The following is a 15,764-nucleotide window of genomic DNA, read 5'->3' as shown; positions in this document are numbered from 1 at the left end:
ACGGTGGTCCTAACCGCTGGACCACCTATGCCTAAGGGTTAAGTCGTGTACACACACACACGGGCAAAATCAGACCATAGACAGAAGAGGTGTGCGCCCACACCCACTCATTCACTCACTCGGCTGCCCACGGGCTGGCGCACATACAAGTGAAATGCTTTTTCTTTGAGAGGGCGTGGGCACCCTGCTAGAATTTACTAGAGACAGGTAAGGCATGCAAGACACAGAGAAGGCGCCACACCCCATCCACTGTGGTGGCTTTACTGTCCAGACCCCTGCATAATATTTGTTGTAACAATGAAAAGTAAAGAAAAGCAAACAGTGGGCATGGAGCAGGAGAGCAGAGGTGCTGCCCCGGCTTGTCGCTTGCAAAGATCTCTTTGATTAGAACAACGAGAAAGAATGTGGTGGGCAGGCGTGTGAAGAGGGAAGAGCCGCCCGCCAGGTGATAACAAGAGAGCGGCTGTGCAGGGCCCGACATGCCTCGCCTGCTCTCTCTGCTCATTGGCTCAGGTGTCATGTTGCTTAACTGCATGGGACGGCCCCCTTTTCAGCAGTGGTCTCCGCCCCCCTCGGATGGGTGGCTACCGGCTATAAAATGAGAGCAGCCAAACTCTTCTGGTCTACCCCGCTGCAGCTTTCTTCAAAGGCACCTGTTGCTTCTCCAGCTCTTCTTCTGTCCGTGGCACCTACTGCAGATTCAAGATGTCCATAAGATACCAGAGCCAGACCATCCAGTCCAAGCAGAGCCCTAGGAACTTCAGCAGCTTCAGTTATGGCGGGCCTGCCAGGGGTTCCTCAATAAGCACTGGCTTCGGTGCCAGCAGGCCATCGGTCGTTAGAAGCAGCTATGCCAGCTCTGTGTCGTCGGCACGGGGAATGGGCGGGGGTGCAGGGTCTGGCGGGAGTGCCTACGGCTTTGTGTCCAGCGCCAGTATGGGAGGTGGTCCAGGCTTTGGAGGTGGCTACGGGTTTGGAGGTGGTCCCGGCTTTGGAGGTCCCGCTTCGCTCCCCATCTCTGCAGTGACGGTCAACCAGAGTCTGCTGGCACCTTTGAACCTGGAAATCGACCCCAACATCCAGGTGATCCGATCCCAGGAGAAGGAGCAGATCAAGACCCTGAACAACCGCTTCGCCTCCTTCATCGACAAGGTGAGTCGGCCTCCCAGTTTATCTGGTGCCCGATCGCAGAAGTGTCTGAAAGGGCCTTGCCAGTCATGATGCGGGCGCAGGAATGTGTTAAAGAGTGGCTCTGGCCTTCCTGGTGAGGCTGTTCCAATGGGCGTCCCGAGTGGGGGGGGGGGGATGTTCACTGGAAAGGTGCACGTGGCCCGGCTCCGTTAATTAATACATGAGGCAGGTCAGTGAAACTCAAGGCGGGTAGTGGGCCTGCTCGCTTTATTGTTGTCACAAGCTGAGAAACGCTGTCACCTGTCGGCGCAGAAGGGGGCCATCGCTCTTTTGCAAGTGACGCCAAACGCAAATGAGAATTTAGAAGACACTGCATGCTTTAAAATGAGGGTGTGTGTGTGCAGGAGTAAAGCGGTGATCACTCCCACGTCCTGGGATGGTTCTTGACTTGTGCCCAGTGCTGTGACCCCCCCACCCCAGTGTTATGTCTTGTTACTTAGCAGTCTGTTTGGTGGGCACTCCTCACTGTCTCCAGATTCTTTCAAGTCACTTGGCTTCCATAAACAGCTGTTAATGATTTACTGATGAGAGGGTGGGGGGGGGGCACACCTTATTCCAGTAAGGGGGGGGGGGGGGGGGCTCATACCAGGGCACATTCTAATCCAGGCAGCCACACCCTGGCTACTCCCTTTACTAGCTGAAGGCCACTCAGGTGGCCACTCCTCGATTTTATTGCTTGCCACACCACTGCCAACGTTCTTGGGCAGTGCAGCTGAGAAGGCCACCCTGCTTCATCACAAATCGGCGTCGTGTCCCCATGTGGCTATGAAAATGCCAGATTCTTGTATTTCAGTGCCTTGCATCAATCCTCCCACCAGGAGTTTGGACACAGTGGTGGGCAAATGAGGCCCACACTGCACATTTGCAAAACATCTTAATGTTCAAAAATGGCGTACATACGTCCATATACTGTATATGTGCGCCTTTAGGGAATTGTGTAAGACATTACAGGACATTTGATGGCAGTCAAGTTCTGTAACTCCTTTCAGCCTTGACGTGCATGACAGGCACTTGGAGGAATGTCAGAGGAAGATGGGGCCAAATAACAAATGACATGTGGTCTAGTTACGATGGGATTAAAAACCAGCAGATTACAGAACAAATGGCATTGAACACACCGTGGGGGGCACACCGGTCCTAATAGGAGGGCACACTCCAGACCTGCTTTAGCATGCAGCACTTTGGGATGGTGGTTAGCCCTGAAAAGCGTGACATTATTAATGTGAGGTATTATTAAGAATAATTCTTTACATTTATATTTTGCTGTTCTCACTACCTTTGACACAGTGAGTGGGGGAGCCCCTTCAACCAGTAGCACTCCAGCTGGGAGATGCGATGGCAGCCATTTTGTGCCAGTATGCTCACAACACATTAGCTCTTGGTTGGGGGTCAGGGAGATAGTTGGCTAATTAGAGATGGGGAATAATTATTGGGGGGGGGGTGTCAGAATGACTAAGCCATGGGGGACAATTTAGCCTGGGCTTGAAGTCTGAAGCCTCGTTGTGTAGGTCAAGATGCTCGCTCAGGGTCACACTGAGAGTAGGAACTGACAATTGTGACCACCATTTTAATGCTTTTTCTTCATATTTCAATTGAAATGAGCACTGACCCCCCCCCCCCCCCCCCCCCAACTTAATCTTGGGGGTTTGAAGTCAGATGCCTTAAGCATGAAACCACACACCCTAGTGGCGAAAGTACAGTAATGCAGCACAAATGTACCAGTTCAGCCAGTGCCCCCACCTCTGAATCTCTGTATTAATGTGGGTGGGCAGCTTAACCTGCCAGTTAGTACAATGCAGTTCTATTATATAGTGCCATTCACATCTATCTATCTATCAATGTATTATATAGTGCCATTCACATCTCTCTGCCTGTTAGAGAATTAAATATCTATCATTCTATCATATAGTGCCTTTCACATACATCTATGTATTATATATTGCCATTCACATCTCTCTGCCTGTTAGAGAATTAAATATCTCATTCTATCATATAGTGCCTTTCACATACATCTATCTATGATAAAGAGCCTTGTATATCTATCTATCTATCTATCTATCTATCTATCTATCTATCTATCTATCTATCTATCTATCTATCTATCTATCTATCTATCTATCTATTATATAGTGCCTTTCACATCTATCTATCTATCTATTATATAGTGCCTTTCACATCTATCTATCTATCATATAGTGCCTTTCATATCTATCTATCTATCTATCTATCTATCTATCTATCTATCTATCTATCTATCTATCTATCTATCTATCTATCTATCTATCTATCTATCTATCTATCTATCCATCACATCACATGACCTAGCCTGGTGTAACATGACACACTCCACACCTGCTTGTTCCAGTTTAGGGTATCAGGGGGCCTGTAACAGTGGCGCTCACTGGACTGTAAGACAGTTCACTGCAGGGGTCTGCAGATGTGCCCACCCGCTCTCGTAGTCCCGCACATATCCAACTGAAAGTGGAATGTGGGTGGGACAGGAGAACACGTAAAATCAAACCAACACACCACTAGGGGGAGAACATGCAAACTACACACCCGATGTCCTGCAGCTGGGCTCTGTGAGGTCACCGACTACTGAAAGGAGCTTTATAAAATAAGTCTGGTTTGTGTAAATGTCATTCTAGTAGAAGTTTGTCAGGTTGTGAAAGGATGTGATCGAGGCCTCCACTTACATAATGGATGAAGTGAAACAGATGTATACAACATGGTGTTTGACAAAAGCAGATGGGCACTATTGTAAAGGTTGAGGTGAATGAAGTGGCAGTGCTGCTCCAATGTGCCCAGGTGACATCCCAAAGTTTGGCGCAGCGCTCTCAGAAGCTGCAATACTGACTTCATTTTTTAAAAGTTTCTCTTCACCCCACATTTCAGGTCCGCTTCCTGGAACAGCAGAATAAGATGCTGGAGACCAAATGGAATCTGCTGCAGGAGCAAGGTGGTGGTGCTGGTGGTGCAAGATCCAACATTGAACCCATGTTTGAGGCCTACATCGCCAACCTGCGCCGCCAGCTGGACTCCCTGGGACAGGACAAGATAAGGCTGGAAGCCGACCTCCAGAACATGCAGGGCCTGGTGGAAGACTTCAAGAACAAGTGAGTTCTGCTTCCTTTCCTCACCAGCTCTGCATGCATTGCTACAGTGGAGCTCCCCCTAGTGTTTGTCAAGTGAAAACGGCAAGAAAAAACGTTTTACATGCACAACATTTTGAAATTCAGTTTGGTGCTCTGTAGGCCTAGGAGTAAGCGTTACGGCTCATAGAGGGCTGGAAAAGTTATTAGCTAAGGGCAGTTTGGTGAAATATTGAAGCTGCTATGTGTCATGGATTAGCAGAATTAGATAGATAGATAGATAGATAGATAGATAGATAGATAGATAGATAGATAGATAGATAGATAGATAGATAGATAGATATGAAAGGCACTATATGATAAGGAGTTAGATATGAAAGGCGCTATAATCAATATGTGAACTGATGTTAAAATCTAATATTATAATAGAAAATAGGAAAAGATAGATAGATAGATATGAAGGGCACTATATGATAGATAGATAGATAGATAGATAGATAGATAGATAGATAGATAGATAGATTAGATAGATAGATAGATAGATAGATAGATACTTTATTAATCCCAAGGGGAAATTCACATTAAAAACACCATATACATGATAGATAAATAGAAACATAGATATTAAAGGCCCTATATAATAGTTATGAAAGGCACTATATATTTAATAAATAGATATGAACAGTGTTATGATAGATAGAAATGAAAGGCACTATATGTGTGATAACTAGATATGAACAGTGTTATATGATAGACAGAGAGAAATAAAGGGCACTATATAATAGATACATATGAACAGTGCTGTATGATAGATATGAAAGACAATAATAGTGTCTTTCATATCTATCACTACTTGTATAGTGCCACCTTTCACAACTATATTATAGCATAAGGCACTATACAATAGATAGATATGAAAGACAGTAAAGTATGTACCTAATAGTTATAAAAGACCCCATATAATAGATTGTGCCTTTTAAATATACAGATAGATAGATAGATAGATATGAAAGGCACTATATAATAGATGGGCAAAACATTATTTGTCCCAAGGAGGAAATCTGTCTTTTTACAGAAGCTCTTTAAATATATATATATATATATACACACACACACACACACACACACACACACACAGACACACACACACTGTGATCTGAACGCACGCCAGAATGACTACAATGCAAGAAAATGAAAAGGCCGTCTGTCACCAAATGAGATTGCCTGTGTGGCCCCTTATTGATGGCAGGTCCCACAGCCCAATTCCCTTCTCTTTATGGCGTGAGGTCATGTAGCAGCTACATAACGGGATGCCGAGGTGCGGTGAGACCCCGAGGAAGTCACTTAACCCGCCTGTAAACTGTCCTTCTGAACAAACACACCAGGCAGCTCTGCACTAACAAGCCAATCTAAAACACTTTTTCTGTGTTAAGTTCTTGGCGTTGTGGTTAAACAGCCTGCCGCCATGAAGGGAGGTGCCACGCCAAGATGACCAGATGACCACCCCATAATAATGTTTATGCTCTGCTTTTTTTTTTTTTTCTCCTGCAGATATGAAGATGAAATCAACAAGCGTACTGAATGTGAGAACGACTTTGTCCTCATCAAGAAGGTACGCAGTGGCTTGGCCTCCGTCCTCCATCATTGACAGTCACAAAACTAGACGGGAGATGTTTGCTTGTGGGTGGGAATCCTTTGAGCCTAGCAGGGTCCATGAGCTCCTCTGAATGATGTGATGTTGGGGGTCAGGAGACTCCCATAGCAGACGTGCTCACTCTAGTGGGTGGAAATGAGTGCTGCGTGTCACGTTTGGTCTTTTCACATTTCCTTTATACTTTATACTCACTCCTCAATGCTGTCTCTTTGTCTCCACCATGCAGGACGTGGATGAAGCCTACATGAACAAGATCGAGCTCGAGGCCAAACTGGAGAGCCTTACGGATGAAATCAATTTCCTGAGACAGCTCTACGAGGCGGTAGGGGTCTCCTCTCAATGGCCACAAGCTTGGCGTGCCCGCTGTTTCATGCCACACACGCACACTAGAGGGGCATAGGAAGCTGACGTAGAAGCATACAGGGGGGGGGGGGCAGCTATCTTGATGCTGGTGTCATTATCACATGCACAGGGGACAGTGAAATTCTTAACTTGCGTGTCTGACCAATATTCACGTTCATCAGTCAGCCTGGGCAAAGCCCACCTTGAAACAGGAGAAATAAGAACTGAAACTAAAGCAACCAGCATGCACCCTAATTAAAGCCTTTCATGTCACCCACCCATCCATCCATCCATCCATTTTCTAAACCTGCTCATCTAGGAGCAGGCTGGTATGGAAGCTGGAGCCAATTCCAATCAACCATCCATCCATCCATCCTTCCATTTTCTAAACATGTTTATCTTGAGTAGGGTCACAGGGAAGCTTAAGCCAATTCCCTCCATCCATCCTTCCATCCATCCAACCAACTGTCCATCCATCCATCCATCCATCCATCCATCCATTTTCTAAACATGCTTATCTTGAGTAGGGTTACAGGGAAGCTGGAACCAATTCCATCCATCCATCCATCCATCCATCCATCCATCCATCCATCCATCCATCCATCCATTTTCTAAACATGTTTATCTTTAATAGGGTCACAGGGAAGCTTAAGCCAATTCCCACCATCCTTCCATCCATCCAACCAACTGTCCATCCATCCATCCATTTTCTAAACCTGCTCATCCAGGAGCAGGCTGGTATGGAAGCTGGAGCCAATTCCAATCAACCGTCTATCCATCCATCCATCCATCCATCCATTCAACTGTCCATCCATCCATCCATCCATTTTCTAAACGTGCTTATCTTGAGCAGGGTCACAGGGAAGCTGCAGCCCATTCCAGCTAGCTATAGTGTCTCAACATTAGTTAAACACAAATGGCTTCATTTTATCTTCTGCCCTTGACAGGAACTCCATGAGTTGCAGAACCAAGTCAAAGACACTTCTGTGATTGTGGAAATGGACAACAGCCGAAACCTGGACCTGGACTCGATTGTGGCGGAAGTGCGCGCTCAGTATGAAGACATTGCCAACCGCAGTCGGGCAGAGGCAGAGACCTGGTACAAGTCTAAGGTGGGTACCAGCTGTACCTTTCATTGAATAAAAAAAAAACAAAAAAAAACAAGAGCTTTAGGGACACCGGGACAAAAGCCACCATGCTGGCATGTCACCTATACTGACTCAAGTTCACAGTGGTGTATGAAGTGTAATTATTTCAGATAATGGTTTCAGTGTTTATTTTTTGTAAGCCTTGGCAGGTGTCCTATTAGCTCTTAGGCCACACTGAGTGGCACTTCATTCTTCTCATGATGACCTACTTCAAAAAAAAAAGGCAGATTACCAACCCGTCTCTGTTAAGATCAGGACACGAACGGCCGACTCCCCCATACCCCCCCCCCCCCAGCCCTCGTGTTTCCCATCAATCCCAAAAAGTCCAAGCTAACTGGTATTTTCCTCCCTTTCAGTTTGATGAGATGCAGGCTTCTGCCGGAAAAGCCGGTGACGATCTTCGTGCGACCAAGACAGAGATTTCAGATCTGACCAGAATGATCCAGAGGCTCCAGGCTGAGATCGAGGCCCTGAAAGGACAGGTAAGACCCGTATGGTCACCACAAGATTCTCACGATAAGGTGTGAGATGTGACGTGAATGATGTACGGGGAGAATGACGGGCATCAAACCTAAGCGCTCACATGTCCAACTCATGAAACAAGATGGCTCCTGGTGAGGAGAGCAAGAATCGGCAGCACTGGGGCAGAAAGGCTGTGCTGGGCTTCAACTAAAGGCTTGCGATCAGTAAAGTATCCATCTATCACTTTGTATATAGTGCCTTACACATCTATCTATCTATCTATCTATCTATCTATCTATCTATCTATCTATCTATCTATCTATCTATCTATCTATCTATCTATCTATCTATCTATCTATCTATCTATCTATTATATAGTGCCTTTCACAAGGCAAACTTGGCTGTTGGTGGCAGGATTGTCACTCCAGCCACAACCTCCCACTGTATAGTAGTTGTGCTGAGGTGTCGCCCGTGGCATGGCTGCACTCGGGTCTCAATCCAGGTGGTTCACCATGTGGTACATACGGCAACACGCTGTAATATCACTTTGTATATAGCCCTAATCTATCTGTTATATATATATAGTGCCTTCCATATCTATCTATGAATCTATCACTTTGTATATAGTGCCTTTCACATTATCTATCTATCTATCTATCTATCTATCTATCTATCTATCTATCTATCTATCTATCTATCTATCTATCTATCTATCTATCTATCTATCTATCTATCTATCTATCTATCTCTCATATTCTCAAGTCGGCGTTTGGCCTCATGACTCAAGTATGGGTGACTTGCTTTTTCACCCCAGCCCTTAGCACTTTTCGGTCCTGGCATTCTCTATTTCCAGCTCGCCTGAAGGCCCTCAGGTTGTTTCTGATCAGATATATGTGGCCTCTAGGGTGTGTGACAAAAGACAAAGGGAGTCCTCAGCATATTTCCTCCCATCTTCTCTTGCAGAGAGCCAACCTGGAGAACCAAATCGCAGAAGCGGAGGAACGTGGCGAGCTGGCAGTCAAAGATGCCAAGGCCCGCATTGCTGACCTGGAAGCCGCCCTACAAAAAGCCAAGCAGGACATGGCCAAGCAAGTGCGTGAGTACCAGGACCTGATGAACCTCAAGCTCGCTCTGGACATCGAGATCGCCACCTACAGAAAACTCCTGGAGGGAGAGGAGAGCAGGTGAGTTTAATGGAGTGGTCCTCAGCTGACCGTCATGTAAGGTGCCATTCTGTGTCACCAACTCGCTCTCTCGGGGCGGAGTGGGGGCTCTGAGGCTGAGGGTCTGTGTTGGTATTCAGAAGGTTGCCAGTTCAAATCCCTGTTACTGCCAATGGAGATCCTGCTCTGTTGGACCCTTAACCTGCACTTGCTCCTGGGGTGCTGTACAATGGCTGGCCCTGCGCTCCGACCCCAAGGGTATGCAATAACTTCACAAATCCCTAACACAAGAAATCGTACAAGGTGACATAAAGAACTCGGCACCTCATTCCTGATTGCACATGTGCAGTGTGTGGCCAACTAAAACGCATGACAGTCGGCCCTTTTCAGTGCTCTTCACTGAGCACCTTGCACAGATTTTATAAACGGAGTCCATAACACAGGGCAGCATGGCGGTGCAGTGGTTAGCGTCCCCTGCTTTCTTGGTTTGAACCCCATGCTTGGTTGCTGTCTACATGGCATTTCCTTTGTGTTCTTCCTTTTCTTTTTTTTTCTTTCGATCCCAAAAGTCATGCTAAGGACTTAACTGAGGAGACCCCTGTAACGTTGCACGCTACATTCTGCTGCCTTTCCAAAAGTGTCCCATCTTTTCACGGTGATCCTTCTTGTTTGAGTGCCCCGTTAACAGCATATAAGGTGACAGGCAGATGACAGACAACTGAGAGATGGCGACAAACACACAAAGTGATGGGTAAAATTAAAATACAAACGTGTGTCAGGAACGGATTACACTTAAAACTGCACAGACGGACCACCAGAAAATGGGAAGGATTCCGTTACAAAGGAGTACAACGTGCTGCCGGCCACAATGACGCATTTGGGAATGTTCTCCCACACGGGAAGCATTTCCTTCTTCCATCTAATATTCTTATGAAATTAGAAGAGAAATTAAGATGAACCTCACTGGGGGTTACGTGACCACCGAGTAGCAGGAAAGCCTCGCCGATCCAATGAGCTCCCCGACTGGACTTTCTTCTTCTTCTTCTTCTTCTTTCATTGATTTTGTTTCTGTGTATTCGTACACAGAGCAGACACAACTCAGCTCGGCCGAAAATTGCCCAGAACTTGAATGCCATGTCTCCATTGTGCAGCCATCTGCGTAGTGAACAAGCTTTAAGGGTCACAGGGGGTCCTGAACCTGTGCAAGGTGGGCACACACTTGATCATTTCATTACCAGTTAAGTAACTATGGGAGAAAACCCACTGAGACCCGAGGAGTACAAACACAAAATTACAGAGAAAACCCACCGGGATACACACATGGGGGGCTTTAAAACAAGAGGAGACGACCCATTCTATCTCACTTTTTTTGGGGGTCGGCACCAGTGGCTCATTGAAGAGGGGGGGCTGCCAGATCGATCCCAAACCTCTGCCTTGCTGTGTGACCCCTGAGTGTGTTACTTTAGATGCTTAAAAGTATAAGTGGGACTGCGGGGGGCATCATTCCCGTTCTCCCAGTCTGAAAGTTTTTCCCAGTGTCTGTGTACGTTTCTCTCTCACTACTGGTTTGCGTTCGGTTATGAAACTACTAGGAGCCCAGAACCACAGATCATGTCGAGGGTCCAGACACATGGGGGGTCCCACAGCATTAAATAATAATAATAATAATAATAATAATAATAATAATAATAATAATAATAATGAACTGCATGGTTAACACTTCTGTTCCTGAGCAGATCAATAACTGGGCTGGTGGTCCTAAATATGCATGGAAAAACTGTTAGTATAGTATCAGGGGGCTGACTGACCTCTCCTTTTTTTTTTCTTTTCATTTTCCAGGCTGGCTAGTGGAATTCAGGCCATCAGCATCTCCAAACAGAGCTCCGCAGGTAAGAGCGCCACCTCTCTATACCCGCCTATTGGTTATATAGTGCCTTTCCTATCTATCTATCTATCTATCTATCTATCTATCTATCTATCTATCTATCTATCTATCTATCTATCTATCTATTATATAGTGCCTTTCATATCTATCTATCTATCTATTATATAGTGCCTCTCATATCTATCTATCTATCTATTATATAGTGCCTTTCATATCTATCTATCTATCTATTATATAGTGCCTCTCATATCTATCTATCTATCTATTATATAGTGCCTCTCATATCTATCTATTATATAGTGCCTTTCATATCTATCTATCTATCTATCTATTATATAGTGCCTCTCATATCTATCTATCTATCTATCTATCTATCTATCTATCTATCTATCTATCTATCTATCTATCTATCTATCTATGATATAGTGCCTTTCATATCTATCTATCTATCTATCTATCTATTATATAGTGCCTCTCATATCTATCTATCTATCTATCTATCTATCTATCTATCTATCTATCTATCTATCTATCTATCTATCTATCTATCTATCTATCTATCTATCTATCTGTGGTCTTTTCGTAAGGTCCTAGTAGTGTGATCATTCCAAAGCAAGAAAGTGGGCACTATGCATGGTCCTTCAGAGGCCACAAAGACTGGCCGATGCCATCTTTTGAGCCACCTGGCTGTAAATGCAATCCCTCCGCACTAATGTCTGATGTCCACACCTGGCAGCTTTTTGACGTGTGCCACTTTTGCTTCCGTCTTTTCCAGCTCCTCTATCTATCTTATATAGTGCCTTTCTCTACCCATCTATCATATAGTGCCTTTCACATCTATCTATCTATCTATCTATCTGTGGGGTGCAGACATGGGATGCCTGGTCTTTTCGTAAGGTCCTAATAGTGTGATCATTCCAAAGCAAGAAAGTGGGCACCAAGCACAGTCCTTCAGAGGCCACAAAAACCGGCCGATGCCATCTTTTGAGCCACCTGGCTGTAAATGCAATCCCTCCGCTCTAATGTCTGATGCCCACACCTGGCAGCTTTTTGACGTGTGCCACCTTTGCTTCCGTCTTTTCCAGCTCCCTCCTATGGCGGATTCAGTCTTGAGAGTGCCACCCGCGGCTATTCCGGTGGCAGTGGGTTCTCTGCCGGCAGTGGGTTCTCTGCCGGCAGCGGCAGCGGGTTGATGGGCGGCAGCAGCTACGGCTACGCCCCTGGATATGGAAGCAGCGGAAGCGTGAGCTACAGCACCAGCAGTACCACCAGCAGCTCAAAGCCCAGGAAGAACGTCATCCTTAAAGTGATCGAGGCCCACGATGGCAAGGTGATATCTGAGTCTTCACAAGTCCTCCACGAATAAGCCACATCTTCCGGGCAGCTTTGCTCCGCCAATCTTGCAGCTATGTTCTTCCACCTATTGAAGAAAAAGAACTGGGGGGGGGAAATTGGGGTGGCATTTCTGAGGCACCCTTCTCTACGCTGACTTCTCCACACGGCCCTGAATTTCTTTTCTTGACGCGAGTGCGATGTTGCGGGTCACTTCTGGATACGAGACTCTCCTGTTCTCTCGGCCACACTGTTCTTTCTATTGTAAACACGCTAAGAATGCCCCCACTTTGATGAGACCCCCCCCCCCCCATCGACCGACTCCCCCACCAACTTGTGATATGATGTGTGCCTCCAGAGCCTCGACGCTCTTGGTTTGATCTTTTATTAAGGTGGGGTTTGGGGGGGGGGGGTGTTGCATTGTCTTCCATTTATCCAAAACCAATAAATAAACTGGACCCACTGGAACGCCCTCTCCGTCTCCTGTGTTTTCTTCTTAATTTATTCGTTTTCCATCAACCCAGAATTGTGTCTTAGCCGGCCACCTTGAGGCAAATTACCAGTCCAGCATTCATCACACAGGAACTGGGAACAGGGGGGCTAAGGGACTCGCTGAGGGTCACACAAAGAATGAGGAGAAAGCAATGAATACATCTGGGGCCTTAAACACGATGCCACACTGCCAGCTACCCACAAATCAGCCAACCGCTCAGCTTTCATGTGATCCTTGTGAGCTAAACTGCCATCTGCCAGTCATTCTGTAAGCCCCAAACACCCTGGTACATGTGCACTCTGAATCCAGGGACCCCCATTTGCACCTCCTGTAATGTCTTCACTGTAAAATTAGATCCTTACTTTGCAAGCATTTATGTCACCCACCATTAAGACATTTGCTCAGGTGGCATCTTTGGAGCTCACTGGGTCACAGGATTACAGGACCCCCGAACACGCTAGGGGGTACTGGAACCAAGTCTGTCCCAGCTAGCGCAGGGCCTGGGAAGGGTGCCCGTCCACTGCAAAGCACATCCCAAGGCCAAATTAGGACCACCAATCCACCTGAGCTGCTTGTCTTTGGACTGTGGGAGGAAACCCACGCAGACACGGGGAGAACATGCAAACTCCAGGCAGGGAGGACCTGAGATGCAGTGCCACCGTGCCACCCCTTCTTTGTAACGTGCCATTTAAAATATAAAGCCAGACAAGAGAGCCAGTCAGACAGCACAAGTGGTCCGATACCTAAAGCGCTCCCCTTAAAAGATTTTTTTTTCTTTCAAATTCAGGTCCCCTGTAATGAGCTCACAGTAAAGTGTGATCCTTCCGTTGCATGCATCAATGTCACCCACCGGTGAGACATCTGCTCAGGTGGCACTTTAGTGTCACTAGACGCTTACTGGGTCACAAGATTACAGGACATCTGTACTTTGAATCTGGAGACCCCTCCCTGTTTGTGTCCTCTGTAATGTGTTCACTGTAAAATGTAATCCTTACGTTGCATGCATCAATGTCACCCACCGGTGTGACATCTGCTCAGGTGGCACTTTAGTATCACTAGACGCTCACTGGGTCACAGGATTACAGGACATCTGTACTTTGAATCTGGAGAAGGTTTGTGTCCTCTGTAATGTGTTCACTGTAAAATGTGATCCTTACGTTGCATGCATCAATGTCACCCACCGGTGAGACATCTGCTCAGGTGGCACCTTTGGTGCCACTAGAATCTCACTAGGTCACAGGATTAATGAATGGCTGTCTCAGCCAGTGGCTCTACAGGACATCCTGCCTGGCACAGCGGCATTCTGAACCCGGGGACCCCCGTGTGTGTCCCCTGTAATGTGTTTACTGTAAGATGTGATCTTTACCTTGCATGCATCAATGTCGCCCACTGGTGAGACATCTGCTCAGGTGGCACTTTGGTGTCACTAGATGCTCACTGGGTCACAGGATTACAGGACATCTGTACTTTGAATCTGGAGACTCCCGTTTGTGTCCCCTGTAATGTCTTCACTGTAAAATGTGATCTTTACTTTGCATGCATCAATGTCACCCACCGGTGAGCCATCTGCTCAGGTGGCACCTTTGGTGTCACTAGAAGCTCACTGGGTTACAGGAATGGCTGCCTCAGCCAGTTGCTCTACAGGACGTTCTCCTTGGAATATCTGCACTCTGAATCTGGAGACCCCTGTGAGCGTCCCCTGTAATGTGTTCACTGTAAAATGTGATCCTTACGTTGCATGCATCAGTGTCACCCAACGGTGAGACATCTGCTCAGGTGGAACCTTTGGTGTCACTAGAATCTCACTAGGTCACAGGATTACAGAATGGCTGCCTCAGCCAGTGGCTCTACAGGACATCCTACCTGGCACAGCGGCACTCTGAACCCGGGGACCCCCGTGTGTGTCCCCTGTAATGTGTTTACTGTAAGATGTGATCTTTACCTTGCATGCATCAATGTCGCCCACTGGTGAGACATCTGCTCAGGTGGCACTTTTGGTATTACTAGACGCTCACTGGTTCCCAGGATTAAAGGACATCTGCACACTAAATCCAGGGACCCCCATTTGCGTACAGCATGTGCAACCAAGTGGGACACAACCAACCGATGTCTCTCACAAGTGACAGTCCCACAGGCCAGCAGCAAATAGATAACAGTGGCATTACATTTGACATCTGCCCACCCGCCCAAGCAGTTACTGTATTATCATTATTACTTGTAAGCACAGTTATCAAGTTAAATTGCTGCACCATCTCATGAAATTCATAGCAAGTGGTCCGTAATGATATTTCAAGAAGAAGTACGGTAAAAGGCGCATAAAGCACACATGCCACTGGAGTTCTCGGAGCTCCAACTTGTGACATCTCACCCTCCCAAGTCACTGCATTCTCCTGCAGATGTTTAGGGGAGACGTCAGGTTGGGGTCGTATGGCTACTTGGTTTGTACTTTTTCATAAAAATATAAGGAACTCTAAACCTATTGGAGGAACCTCCCTGTAAGAAGTTTGGAAGGGAGACACAGCAGAACAAGGAAGTGACAGCAGAACAATGTAAGAAGAATAGACAAATATAAAACAAAGGGAATTATACTGAAGCTATTTACAATGAATTACCTCTGACCCTCTTATTGGTGTGGCCCAGAGAGACCCCCCCAAAAGAAAACCCCGGTGTCCTCCCCCGCGCTCGCCTCGTCCCGTATATCCCACACCTTCCCATCATCCCCCGTGAATCGTCCACAAATCTCCGCCTCCATTTCCGGCTCCACCATTCAGGGCCCCGCCCCTTTTCTTCCTTCTAGTGTCAATCATCTCCCTGACATCAGTCCTCCGCGCCGCTCTCCGCTCCACTCACCAGCCCTTCGGCCCCCTAGGGCTTCACCCCGGCCGGGATGTGTCACTCTGCCCCTCCAAATGCAGCCTGAGCACAGGAGTGCCAGTTCTGGCTGACCAGGTTTGGTTTGTCTGAGCTGACAGGACATCATAACTCCAAGACTCTGAGTAGCA

General features: G+C 46.7%; 1 protein-coding gene across 1 annotated transcript; it reads left to right on the top strand.

The window, feature by feature from the left end:
- The first annotated feature begins 607 nt into the window (after positions 1-607).
- krt8 (keratin 8) lies at positions 608-12,741 on the top strand. Its single transcript, XM_028798546.2, has 9 exons — positions 608-1,152; positions 4,087-4,307; positions 5,835-5,895; positions 6,164-6,259; positions 7,227-7,391; positions 7,784-7,909; positions 8,853-9,073; positions 10,892-10,941; positions 12,023-12,741. The coding sequence occupies exons 1-9, from the start codon at positions 706-708 to the stop codon at positions 12,301-12,303; spliced, it is 1,668 nt and encodes a 555-aa protein (XP_028654379.2). The 5' UTR covers positions 608-705; the 3' UTR covers positions 12,304-12,741.
- The last annotated feature ends 3,023 nt before the right edge of the window (positions 12,742-15,764 follow it).

This window comes from Erpetoichthys calabaricus, chromosome 3, assembly GCF_900747795.2.
Source record: "Erpetoichthys calabaricus chromosome 3, fErpCal1.3, whole genome shotgun sequence".
NCBI lineage: Eukaryota > Metazoa > Chordata > Cladistia > Polypteriformes > Polypteridae > Erpetoichthys > Erpetoichthys calabaricus.
Note: the sequence above shows the minus strand (reverse complement) of the source record. Positions and strands in the feature narration are given on the sequence as shown.